Source organism: Vulpes lagopus, chromosome 14 (assembly GCF_018345385.1).
Source record: "Vulpes lagopus strain Blue_001 chromosome 14, ASM1834538v1, whole genome shotgun sequence".
Taxonomy (NCBI): Eukaryota; Metazoa; Chordata; class Mammalia; order Carnivora; family Canidae; genus Vulpes; species Vulpes lagopus.
In genome coordinates, this window is record NC_054837.1 from 12136151 (window position 1) to 12149848 (window position 13698).

Below are 13698 nucleotides of genomic sequence, written 5' to 3' on the forward strand. Positions count from 1 at the left end.
TCAGCCCAGGGTGTGATCCTGGAGACCCAGGGTCAAGTCCCATGTCAGGCTCCCTGCATGGAGGCTGCTTTTCCCTCTGCCTGTGTCTCTGCCAATCTCTCTCTCTCCCTCTCTCATGAATAAATAAATAAAATCTTAAAAAAAAAAAAAAGCCAAAAAATCATCCAATTTTAAAATGGGCTAAACAGGGCCACCTGGCTGGCTTAGTCAGTAAAACATGCGACCCTTGATTTTGAGGTCATAGGTTTGAAGTCCCACATTGGGTGCAGAGATTACTTAAGAAAAAATAAAATCTTAAAAAAATAAAATAAAATGGGCTAAACAAAAAAAGATCTGAAGAAACATACCACAGTACTAAAAGAACTTCCCTTTGGACTGTAACGTCAGACAAGAGGAAAGACAAAAAAAAAAAAAAAAAGATGAAAAAATTAGCTAAGAAGATGAATACATAATTCACAAAAGAGAAATACAAAGGCCAAAAAGCATGAGAAAACATTTACTCTTGGTAATAAAAAAAAAAATGACTATTAAGACTCAAGGAGATAACTTTTCTTCCATTCCGATTGGGAACGAGTCAAAAAAGAGAAGAAAATAGTATTCAGTGTTGGCAAGGACAGAGAAATAACATGGCTAGTGGGAAAATAGGATTTTTTACTTCAATGGTTTTGCAGGGCAATATTGGTTATAAAAATGAAAAGCTTAACAGATATATATTATTTTTGACCCAATAACTCCATTTCTGGGAACTTATTCTTAAAATTATGCTAAGTTATAAGGTTATAACTAAGGTTATAAGGTTACACTAAGGTTGTGCTTAAACACTGTAAGACCATTCATTAGAACTTTTGACAATAGTGAAAAGTTGAAAATCACTTCAGTGTTCAATACTAGTTAGCAGTCAAATGTAATGTCTACATAGCAATAAAAACGATGCTGTAGAAATAGAGTATTTGACATGGAATGGCATTTACGATGTAGTAAGTGAAAAATGCTGGTTTAAAAAAAACATCATGTGAAAAAGGCATGAGAGTGGGGCGCCGAAGTGGCTGAGTGGTTGAGTGTCTGCCTTTGGCTCAGATTGTGGATCTTGGTGTCTTGGGATTGAGACCTATATCAGGCTCTCTGTAGGGAGCCGGCTTCTCCCTCTACCTATGTCTCTGACTCTCTATGTGTGTCTCTCATGAATAAATAAATAAAATCTTAAAAAATAATTTAAAAAAAAAGCATAGGAGTCTGTGACCACACCTCTGTGAAAATTACGTTTTGTCTCTATAAACAGAGAATAGGGTTTGATGCAGCCATGTAATGATGACTACATCTGGAAGGTGGAATTGAGGGTGTTTCGAATTATCATTTATGTAACTATACTTTGTGATTTTTCCTAAAATAAACTTGTATTGTTATTATAGTACGAGAAACACAACCAAAGCTTCTTTTGATCTAAAAAATGTTGAGGGGTGACTTTTTAACAATGTGAGGAAAATTTTAATATATTAATTATATAGTCCTATACACATGTAAATCTATATTTATAACTCATACATTCATGCTTTATACAACCTGGGTTTTTTAAGATTTATTTATTTATTCAAGAGAGAAAGTGAATGAGAGAGAATGAGTGGGGAGAGAGGCAAGAAGAGAAGCAGACTCCCTGTGGAGCTGTGAGCCTGATGCAGGACTTGATCCTAGGCCCCTGGGATCATAACCTGAGCCAAAGGCAGACACTTAACTGACTGAGCCACCCAAGAACCTAATACTATCTGTTTTAATATGTCCATAATTATACTCAAATGAATTCATACATTCATATTCATTAGGTAGAAATAACTTCATATACTGGTAAGCCAAAGAGGTTCTCAGGTTCCAGGCATCAGGAGTACCTGGCTGGCTCAATCAGAAGAGCATGCAACTCTTGATCTCAGGGCTCTCAGTTCAAGCCCCATGTTGCATGTAGAGATTATTTAAAAATAAAATCTTAAAAAATATTTTTAAAAAAGGTTCCAGGAATCCACTGAAGTGGTATGAAGAATTTAACAGCATGAAGGGATAAATGGTGATGCTGGGGGAAGAAATGGCCCATTACTTTCATGAAATTCTCATAGGCATACAGGACCCAAAAGAAGATCCATAAATAATTTAAAGTATGGTCAGTAGGGGTTGAAGAACGCAGTGGTCAAAAGCACCAAGTCTGAACCAGACTACCTGAGTCAAGTACATACTCCATCACTTAATCCTCCATGGACTTTGGATAAGTTACTTAAACTCTATGTCCAAGTTTCTACATCTGTAAAATGGGGTAACAATAAGCACAAGGAACACTATGATATTTAAATGAAACCAAGATACTAAAGTGCTTAGAATAGTGAGTGTCCCATACATGGTAAGTCCAGAATACAAATGATAACCATTATAATCTTATTACCATCTGAATAGGAGAGGGAGATAGTCTTATTTTCTATCTTATGGGGATCCCTGGGTGGCGCAGCCGTTTAGCGCCTGCCTTTGGCCCAGGCGCTAATCGATCCTGGAGACCCAGGATCGAATCCCATGTCGGGCTCCCGGTGCATGGAGCCTGCTTCTCCCTCTGCCTATGTCTCTGCCTCTCTCTCTCTCTCTCTCTCTCTGTGACTATCATAAATAAATAAATAAATAAATAAATAAATAAATAAATAAATAAATAAATTTTAAAAAATCTATCTTATGCTCTTCTATAGATTTTTCAAAATTTCTACAATAAAGTTGCATTATTTCTTAAATTATATAAAACGGTAATGTGATAAGTTATAAAGGAAATATAGCTGACCCTTGAACAACATTGGGCACTGATAACCCTGCCCTGTGCAACTGAAAATCTGCGTATGTTTTGACTCCCCAAAACATTTACTAATAGTCTACTGTTGACCAGAAACCTTACTGATAACATAAACAGTCCATTAAAATATTTTGTATAAGTATTTTATACTATATTCTTAATAAAATGAGCTAGACAAAAGAAAGTGTTATTAAGAAAATCATAAGAAGGGACACCTGGGTGGCTCAGTCAGTTAAGCATCAGCCTTCAGCTCAGGTTATGATCCCAGGGTCCTGGGATTCAGTCCCACATCAAGCTCCTTGCTCAGTGATGAGCCTGCTTCTCCCCCTTCCTTAGCCCCTCTCCCCTGCCACTCCACATTTGTGCTCTCTGCTCTCAAATAAATAAATAAAATCAATAAAATCTTTAAAAAAAAACCAAAAAGAAAAGAAAATCATAAGGAGGAGTGCCTGAGTGGCTCAGTCAGCTGAGTGTCTGTCTTGATTCTGGCTCAGGTCATGATCTCAGGGTTGTGGGATCGAGCCCTGAATCGATTCTGTGCTCAACAGGGAGTCTGCTTGAGATTCTCTCCCTCTCTCTGCTCACGTGTGTGTGTGCACAGGCTCTCTTTCTCTCTCTCAAATAAATAAATCTTTTTCAAAAAGAAGGCAATCATAAGGAAAATACCTTTACAGTACTGTATTGTATCTATCAAAAGAATCCATGTATAAGTGGACCGATGCAGTTCAAATCCATGTTGTTCAAGGGTCAACAGTATAGCAAAATGTTAATTATGGAACATCAGGTGGTAGGTATACAAGTAATCACTATACAATTCATTCAACTTGTCTCTATCTTTGAAAACTTTATAATAACATATTGTAAAAACAAGCTAAAAATGATGCATGATTTTAGAAAGAAATCTGGATCAGGAAAAACATCTCAATAAGGAATATTAGGACAATTGGCAAAATCTGACATTCTTTTTTTTTTAATAAAGATTTTATTTATTTATTCACGAGAGACAGAGAGATAGGCAGAGATATAGGCAGAGGGAGAAGCAGGCTCCCTGTGGGGAGCCAGATGTGGGACTTGTTCCCAGGACCCAGGGATCATGATCTAAACCAAAGGCAGATGCTCAACCACTGAGCCACCCAGGTGCCCCAAAACCTGACATTCTTTTGCAATGTCCTTGCCTTAGGAGATAGATAATGAAATATAAGATATCATATGTCTATTCAATGTCTATTAACTGATAAATCTAGGTGAAAATTATGTAGATATTCATTATATTCCTCTTTCAACTTTCTAATAATTTAAAATTTTTTGAAATAAAAAGTTAAAAAGTTGCTCAAAAAACTGCCTAAAAAGTTTCCATAACCTCTGTCACTCTTTGGGGCTTATCCACAATCACAGTTTTAAAAATATATACATAACCATAAAAGAATAAAAGATATATTCTCTAAGAATGCTATCATAAAATTGAGAAGGGAGGAAAATAAAAATTGGCATTTGGTGCCAAATTTGGCATGAGACTTAGGAAGGAAGTAGCTACAAAGAAATATGATTAAGGCTCCAGGTTGGGGGTAGGGGAGAAGACTGGCCATCCGAGACATAAACTAAACCCACATAGTAAACTGTTACTGCAAAACAGAGAGACACTGATTTCGTCTGAGGTAGCAAGGGAAACTAGCAAAGGGTTCTTCCTCTGTTGCAGAAGGAAATAGTCTGAGACAGCAAGACTGAACCAATAAGACAGTTATATGTTTGAGAAAAGCAGTCTCTAAGGGCTTTAACAAGTGTAGTAAGGTGAGGAAATGTGCTTCATACCAAATTTTATGTTTTACTTAAACATAAAATCTCGGTACCCCAGTGAAGAATAAAACAATCCATTTAAAACCTACAGGGACACCTGGGTGGCTCAGTGGTTGAGCGTCTGCCCCTTTGGCTTGGGTCATGATCCCAGGGTCTTGGAGTTGAGTCCCACATTGTGTTCCCCATGGGGAGCCTGCTTCTGCCTATGCCTCTGCCTGTCTCTGTGTGGAAAAGTATGGCAGGACTATTAACTCAGATTCTTCAGTATATCCAATGTTTGGAGACAAAAAGGAAGGCTCTCACTGCTTTAGATTTAGATTTAACAAGCAGATCAAACATAAGTTATTTCAGAGACATTAATGAAATCTGAATATTAGACACTGGAAATTACAGAATTACCTTTGTTCAATGTGACCATGATATTGTGGTTATGTGTGAAAATGCTCCTATTTTTTAGATATGCAGAAGAACAAAATGTCACAATATCTATAATTTACTCTAAAATAAAATCTAGCCAAAAAAAAACAGATGAAGCAAAACAAAGAAACAAACAAAAACAGATTAAATAAATGTGGCATAATAATAACTGTTAAATCTAGGTATTGGGTATGTGAATTCATTGTATTATTTATTCTTCTTTTCTGGGTGTTTGAAATTTTTCACAGAACAAAGTTTGGAAAGTCTAAATGCAATGTGTATCCTGGATTAGATCCTGGAACATAATGTGGAAAAACTGATGAAATCTGAGAACCACCTGAAATTTTGTTAATGGTAATACACCAGGGCTAATCTTGCAGTTTTGACAAATGCACCTTAGTTATGAAATGTTATCAGGAAAACTGGATAAAGGGTATATGGGAACTCTCTCTCTCTCTGGGCTACCTCTGTAACTTCTCAATAAACCCAGAATTATTCCAAAATGAAAAGGTTAATTTATTTTTAAGTTAGAAAAGAAACAACTAAACAAACAAATGAATAGAGAGCACCTGGGTGGTTCAGTCGGTTAAGCAGTTAAGCTAAGCATAAGACTCTGGCCCAGGTCATGAATCCGGGGTCCTGGGGTGGATGCATCACATCACATCACATCTGGCTTCCTGCTCAGCTGAGAACCTACTTCTCCCTCTCTCTCTGCCCCAATGCTCGTGCTCACTCATGCGCTCTCTCTCAAATAATAAATGAAATCTAAGAAAAAAAAGGCCTAGTAAAGCACTCAAACATACTTATAAAAGTCTTCATAGTACCGTCCCTTGTGATCCTGTCGAATTGAGGCTCGGTTTATTTCAGGAAATTCATCTGAAAAAGAAAACAACACACGTAGATCAGAGTGAGAAGAGAAATTCAGTTTCTCTGCTCCCTCTTCTGGGTTGAAAATTTGCAACACTAAAACAAATGAACAAATGAACAAATGAATGAATGAATGAATGAATAAAATTAAGTATCAGGTTGGCTTTAAGATGAATCATGGGCCACAGACTTCATCCATCCACTAATGGACTGTTTTCCTTTTTACCCTATGCTCATAACAGAAAACGTGGGCAAGATGAGCACTGCAAAGGGAAAGTTATAAGGAATGGGTGGCTAGCTTAATAAGAAAGAACTATAAGAGAAAGACTTACTCACCAAGAGATTTTGCATCATAAAAAGTTCTAGAAAATAGGACCACTGTCACTTCATGACTACAGTTCTTCTCCTAGGAATGAGTAGAGAAAAAGGCTCACGTTTATTTTATTCACTTCACGATGAAGGGGCCTACATTAACATAATATTCCCAATTTTAGGAGGCTCAGTGGCAGCACACTATATTGGATGATGTCACATAATTATAGGTTGCATAATTCAGTGAACACAGCACTGCTGGAATGAGAAGATCTGGACTGAGTTCTGGCTCTGAAATTTACCACTACGTGACTTGGACAAGTTACCTATAGTCCCCGGAATCCAAAAGTGCTTTAAAAACAGGAAATCACCAGTAAGTATTGGGTCACTATCTCCTAGCACTTGATTCAGCATGAACTAGATCACCCTAGGGTCAAAGGATCATGGTATTTATACCTGCTTTACGGTGTTTTAAAAATTTCTTCGCAACAGTAGTTTAGGAAACAAGAAGAGAATCCATGCTAGTGGATGTGAGACTCAAATACATCCCCACATCCTACCACTGTTAAAAAAATGAGGCTTGGGAACTGCTTAAAGAAGCAGGAGTTGAAGCCAAAGCACTGAAGTACCTTTGGATTGGAATAGGGACTAGTGAGAATGAACATTTCCATACAGTCTGGAGATCAACGTTCTGGAAAGAGGGTGTTTACAGATGGCATGAAATCTGGCTTGCATCGGTGAGCCAACAAGCCCAGTTTCAGTTCCTCCCAGATCTTCGAAGATGAGAGCCTACACTGACCATCTCTAACCCACCATACTCACTGACTACACAATTCAGCATTCACCACGTAGGGTATATATACAACATGAAATACATGACACCACCTTACTTTCCCCCATGGATGTATCATAAGTGGACAGAAATTCCTAAATACAAGCCACATAGCACCAAGAGGAGAGTGCTAGGAAAGAGCAGATCTTCATTAGCCACCAAATAATGTACTGGATACCCAGTGCTCCAAACTCAACTCCAAATTTATGTGATTTTGGTATAAGTAATACATAGAAAAAAAAATGCCTTACAACGGGCTGGTGTGGGCATATGAGCCTCTCAACTCATGTAATGATGAGGATACCATTCAATAGGTGATATGGCCTGGGGTTATAAACATACAGACAGGACAGCACAGAGGTTATGACCTCAGGCTAGCTCTCGGTAAATGGATGGCACCAGATTAGAATCTTCATTCTGCTTTAACATACTGTTAATCATGGGCAAGTTATCCAACCTCTTTAAGCTGTACTTTCTCTGTATAACAGGGGCAAGAGGATTAAGAGAGAGAATGTGGATAAAACACTTATCAAGATACCTAGTATGGCAAAATACTCAATAAATGTTAACTAGGACTACTACTACTACTACTACTATTACTCCCACCATCACTATATTTTGGGCTCTGAAATGAATTCATAAACTCCCATATCCAATCCTGCTGTCCACGGTTCTAGCTTTAACTTATTAGATAGGAGGTATAAAGAATAAACAACCTTCACCAAACATCCTTAAATCAATAGAGTGGTTATAGGAAGTTATTTTCATTCATTTTCAAGCTCCTGCTTTAAAATCAAGATCTTGGGACACCTGGGTGGCTCAGCGGTTTGGCACCTGCCTTCGGCCTAGGGTGTGATCCTGGAGTCCCAGGATCGAGTCCCGCATTGGGCTCCCTGCATGGAGCCTGCTTCTCCCTCTGCCTGTGTCTCTGCCTCTCTCTCTCTCTGTCTCTCAGAAATAAATTTTTTAAAAAAAATCTTAAAATAAAATAAAGATCTTGATTTTAAAATATAAAATCCTAAGAATGAAGTCCTATAAACTAATGACTGAGTCTAACCCAAATCCCTCCCCAACATCTAATTACATATATCCACTCACAGAATCTTGGGTTAGGGGACATCTAAGGGGCAACTCAGCCAGACTTGAACTGAAGGTTTTCACAGTCCCAATACTGAAATGGCCATTATGTGGTCCAAGGTAATCATTATTCAGCCCCTACTCACCAAACTTCAGGTGCTGTACTCAGTCAAAAAGGACTGATCACTGTTAAGCCTCATAACTGCAGAAGACTCTGGGCTCTTCTGCTTAATTCCAGCATGTCCCTTCACCAAACAGCTCCTGGATGCTGTACTCTTCTTTCCTCAAATGCTCCCTGGCTTTGATCATACTGGTCTCTTGCTTGAGAATCTTTAATAACTCCCACACTTCTGTCAAGTCCAAACTACCTGTCTTGATGAGACCCTATCCTTCTAATCCATCTCATTACTTAATTATTCTCCACATAAACTCCCTGTGAAGTGCCAAGACCACACCCCACTCTCACACCTGTCTAAATCTTTTTCCTCAAACTGTTCATCTGATACACCCTCTCCATCTTTCTTTCCAACCATCCAAACCTTCTTCAGGCTTCCAGGCCCAAATTCAAAGGTAAATAAAATTCCAATCCCTAAAGCACACGGTTTGCTATTGTTTCAAATACGGAGATACAAGCTCCCTAGCGGGTCTGTAAGTTTTCTGGGGGCAAGCATTGTATTTCTACTTCTGTACCCTTCAGAGCTGAAGGATATTGCTCCTGTGTTGCTAAGGAAGATGGGACTTAGATTCAATTGAGACAAGGATCCTATTGAGACCTTATTATGTATAGATGCACACCTTGTGAGGCAGGAACTATTATTACCTCCATTTTACAGAAAAGAGAATAGGGGCCCAGAGAGACTGACTACTCCAAGATTAAAAAAAAAAAAAAAGAAAAAAAGGAAAAATAAAGCAAATCAGAGTAGAATCGTAATTTTAAATTCAGTCTGCTTTTACCCAAACTCCATGCTCTTTCCCACCATATAATGTGACCTCAAATAGCTTTCCAATTTAGGTCTTTGATCCATCTTGAGTTAATTTTTTAAAAGACAGATTATTGTTTATTTATTTATTTATTTTCAAGAGAGACAAAGAGCATTCAAGTGAGGGGAGGGGCAGAGGGAGAGAAGCTGATTCCCTGCTGAGTAGCGAGCTGAACACAGGGCTCCATATCACAACTCTGAGATCATGACCTGGGCCAAAATCACAAGTCAGATGCTTAACCAACTGAGACACCCAGGTACCCCACCTTGAGTTAATTTTTGTATATGGCTATGAAGTGAGAGTCCAAATTCATTCTTTTGCATTTGGACACTCAGTTGTTGACTCAGAACCATTTGTTGAAGAGACTATTCTTTCCCTCATGAATGGACCTGACATCCTTGTCTAAAGTCAACTGACCATGGATGTATGGATTGATTTCTGTACTCTCAACTCTATTCCATTGATTTATATATCTATCTTTAAGCCAGGACAACGCTGTTTTGACTACGTTAGCTTTGTAGTAAGTTCTGGAATTAGAAAGTAAGAGTCCTCCAACTTTGCTATTCCTTCTCAAGGTTGTTTTGGCTATAAGGATCCCTTGCAATTCTACATAAATTTTAGAATCAGTTTTTCCATTTCTGTGGAAAAAAAAAAAGGCCATTGAGATTTTGATAGGAACTGAACTATAGTTTGTTTTGAGTAGTATTTCCACTTTCACAATATTAAGCCTTCCAATCTATGATCATGGGTTGTTTTTCATTTATTTATATCTTTGTTAATCTATTTCACCAAGGTTTTATAGGTTTTAGTATACAAATCATGCACCTCCTTGGGTAAATATTCCAAAGTATTTGATTCTCTCTGATGCTCTTGTAAATGGAATTTTTTTTTAAATAATTACCTTTTTAAAATTTGGTTGTTTTTAAATTTCCTGTTCAGACTGTTCATCACTGATGAAACACTGATTGTGTGTGTGTGTTGATTTTGTACCTTGCAACTTTGCAAAATCCATTTATCAGCTCTAACAGTTTTTTGTGGATTTTTTTAGGATTTTCTACATATAAGAATTCATCTGTGCACAGAAATAGTTTTACATATTCTTTTCCAATACAGATGCCTTCTATTTCTTTTTCTTCCCTAGTTATTGTGCACTAGAAGTTCCAGTACAACACTGAATACCAGCAGTAAAAGCAGGCATCTTTACCATGTTCCTAAATCTTAAAGGGGAAATTTTCAGACTTTCACCATTTAGTCGGATGTCAGCTGTGGGTTTTCCACAAATGACCTTTATCATGTTGAGGTGGGGATCCCTGGGTGGCGCAGCGGTTTGGCGCCTGCCTTTGGCCCAGGGCGCGATCCTGGAGACCCGGGATCGAATCCCACGTCAGGCTCCCGGTGCATGGAGCCTGCTTCTCCCTCTGCCTGTGTCTCTGACTCTCTCTCTCTCTCTCTCTCTCTCTCTCTCTCTGTATGACTATCATAAATAAATAAAAATTAAAAAAAAAAAAAACAATTTATCATGTTGAGGTGGTTAAAGCAATGTAAATATAGAGTTTTATCAATTTAGGCTTTACTTAAGATACTTTAATTAAAGAGGTTAATAGGGACTCCTGGGTGGCTCAGTGGTTGGGGGTCTGCCTTTGGCTCAGGGCGTGGTCCTGGGGTCCCAAGTTCAACTCCCACATCAGGCTCCCTCAAGGAGCCTGCTTCTCCCTCTGCCTATGTCTCTGCCTCTTTCTCTGGGTCTCTCATGAATAAATAAATAAAATCTTAAAAAACAAAAAGGCAGCTTACTATAAATAGTGTATTTCTAAAATCTGCAATGAGTAATATTTATACAATGAGATTTAGTGCATAAGAAACATACCTTCCACTTGGTAAAGAGATCAGCAAGGAAACCATTCACAGCTTTCTCAAAATATAGATCCCCTGAAAAGCAACAATGAGAAGAGGGTGAAGATTATCTTTATTTCTTGTTTATAATATCTTCTCTCAGTAAAGTAGCAGGAATAGGACCAAAGACAAGGTGGGTTCTGCTATATCTTAAAACAAGATCATAAAAGCCAGATGTATAAAAGTAGTTTATAGACTTTCTAGACTTTCTAATTGAGCCAAATTTAATATTTGCTTCACTCTGTAGACGCTGTGACTCTAAGGTAAAAGCCAAGATTGAAAATACTTTGATGACTGAAAAATGCAGTGTCAACTTCAGAATGAGAGACCCATCTAACCCCTAAATGTGCGTATTTTCACAGTGATGCTTAAAGTTGGTTAGAAGATGACCCTGGGCATTCACCGAATTATCAGCTGCAGGTCCTGCTGTTCTTGAGTGACCCTGATGACCCATAACAGAAATTAGTTTGTAATTTTGCTAACCACAAATTTGAAATACATGTACTGTATGTACATATGACTGGTGTGTTGGACACTGTAACCACATCTCATAGCAGCCCTCTACTCATTACATAGTAACTCTAATAAAATAAGACAAACATGAAGATTTCTGTGAGTGATAGGAAGAGAAATGAACGATATCAAACAAAGTATTGGTTCCTAGGCATCGAGTGACTTTATGACCTTCCAACCTGTACATGTAGAATGATTAAAGATCTGAGAAGTCAGATTTTCCATTACGGGAATTCCAAGTAAATATATATATGTAAAATATTTACCTTCTATTTATTTTGGCATTTGACGATTTGTAAAGATCTTACGACACATTTTTAGAGAATGTCAGTAGCTTACTATAAAATGATACCAACTTAGGGGAAACCAGAAATGTCTATCCAGTGAGAGCTTCAACCAGCACTTAAGAACAGTACCATAAATATCGAAATCCCACATTTCACAGCTCATCTGAATAAATATGTAAACCATAGCCGACGTAGAACGGAACACCACCTGAAATAAACAAAAACGTAGTTGCATTAAGAAGCAATGATGCATGGAATTTCAGGTGTGCTAAATGAAAAAAGTTCTGGAGATACATTTCATAACAATGTAAATGTAAATGTACTTAACCCTACTGAACTGTATACACTTTAAAATGGTTAAGACAGGGGTGCCTGAATGTCTCAGCCAATAAGTGTCTGACTCCTGATTTCAGTTCAGGTCCTGATCTCAGGGTCTTAAGATCAAGCCCCCCCTCATGGGGCTCTGCACTGGGCTTGGAACCTGCTTGAGATTCTCTCTCTCCCCTCACTTAGCCACTCCCCCAACTCAGTCTTGCTCTCTCTAAAAATAAAATGAAATAAAATAAGGTAAAATAGGGCAGGCCTGGTGGCTCAGCGATTTAGCGCCACCTTTGGCCCAGGATATCATCCTGGAGACCTGAGATCGAGTCCCACATCAGGCTCCCTGCATGGAGCCTGCTTCTGCCTCTGCCTGTGTCTCTGCCTCTCTCTCTCTGTTTCTCATGAATAAATAAATAAAATATTTTTAAAAAATAAGGTAAGATAAAATTAAATAAAATGTTAAGACAGGGTGGGGGACCTCGCTGGCTCAGTCAGTAAAGCCTGTGACTTTTGAGCTTGGGGTTGTAAATTTGAGCCCCTCATTGGATGTATGGATTACTTAAAAACAAAATCTTAAAAAACAAATAAAATATTGTATATGTTTTTTACCATCCCCCCCCCCAAAAAAAAAACAATGATGAAATATTTTTCTTGATTGTGACATGAGACTTCTAAAAGCAAGCTTCATCCCTGGCATCATAAGTCACGAAGAGAAGATTTTTGTCCCCACCCTCTAGAAGCTTATGGTAGAGGATTAAGACATGCAAAAGACTGCACCATATACAAACATTCCATGAAGGTTCCCGTAAGAAACGTAGGAGAAGGGCAGTAAAGCTACCCAGGAAAGTCAAGAAAACCTCATTATGAATGCAGAATTTGGACTAAGACATGCCAGTTGATAAGCTGCCAGTCTAATAAATTCTAAATTATAATTCACATCATACATGCCCTTCACTCAGACTACCTCAAGGAACCAGGAAGGCTTCCCAGAAGCAAAGTAGCCTGAGACTAGTATAGAGGGATGGATGAGTAGCTTGTAAGGGGAGAAGGCAGGATCCTAATGCTCCAGGCAGGAGAGAGCAGTATGTGCAAAGACACGGAGGAAAGAGAGAATATGGCATGTTTGAAGAATAGCAAATGGTTTCCAAGGGCAGGACAGGGTAAAGCGAGGGAACATACGGGAAAAGAGATGAAATGATGGAGAAGGCTGGGTGGCTCAGCGGTTTAGCACTTGCCTTCAGCCCAGGGCGTGGTCCTGGAGACCTGGGATCAAGTCCCAAGTCAGGCTTCCTGCATGGAGCCTACTTCTCTCTCTGTGTCTGTGCCGCTCTCTCTCTCTCTCTCTCTCTCTCTCTCTCTCTGTTTTTCTCTCTCTCATGAGTAAATAAATAAAATCTTTTTAAAAATAAATAAAAATAAATTAAAAAAAAAAAAAGAGATGAAATGAGCTCCAGACTCCACTACCTCCCCAGGTTTCTATACTCAGAAGTCCAACAGGTATCTCACATTTTTTTTCAATTCCTATTCCTCCCAAATATCTCCTCCCCAGTCTACCCCACCTCAAAAATGACACCACCATCTGTCTATCAACC

At 38.4% G+C, this 13698-nt stretch overlaps 1 protein-coding gene across 9 annotated transcripts in view; it reads right to left on the minus strand.

The window, feature by feature from the left end:
- Window positions 1–13698, minus strand: part of DEPDC5 (DEP domain containing 5, GATOR1 subcomplex subunit) — a 128459-nt gene that overhangs the window by 96250 nt on the left and 18511 nt on the right. For all 9 annotated transcript variants that reach the window (XR_005983785.1, XM_041729006.1, XM_041729011.1 and 6 more), the window contains exons 9-12: window positions 11915–11993; window positions 10960–11021; window positions 6227–6296; window positions 5827–5899 (exon numbers count right to left, since the gene is read on the minus strand). Coding sequence is in view for 8 of the 9 variants with exons in the window: in XM_041729006.1 (XP_041584940.1) it covers window positions 5827–5899; window positions 6227–6296; window positions 10960–11021; window positions 11915–11993 (284 nt within the window). In the remaining variant the exon portion in view is untranslated. The remainder of the gene's footprint in view (window positions 1–5826; window positions 5900–6226; window positions 6297–10959; window positions 11022–11914; window positions 11994–13698) is intronic.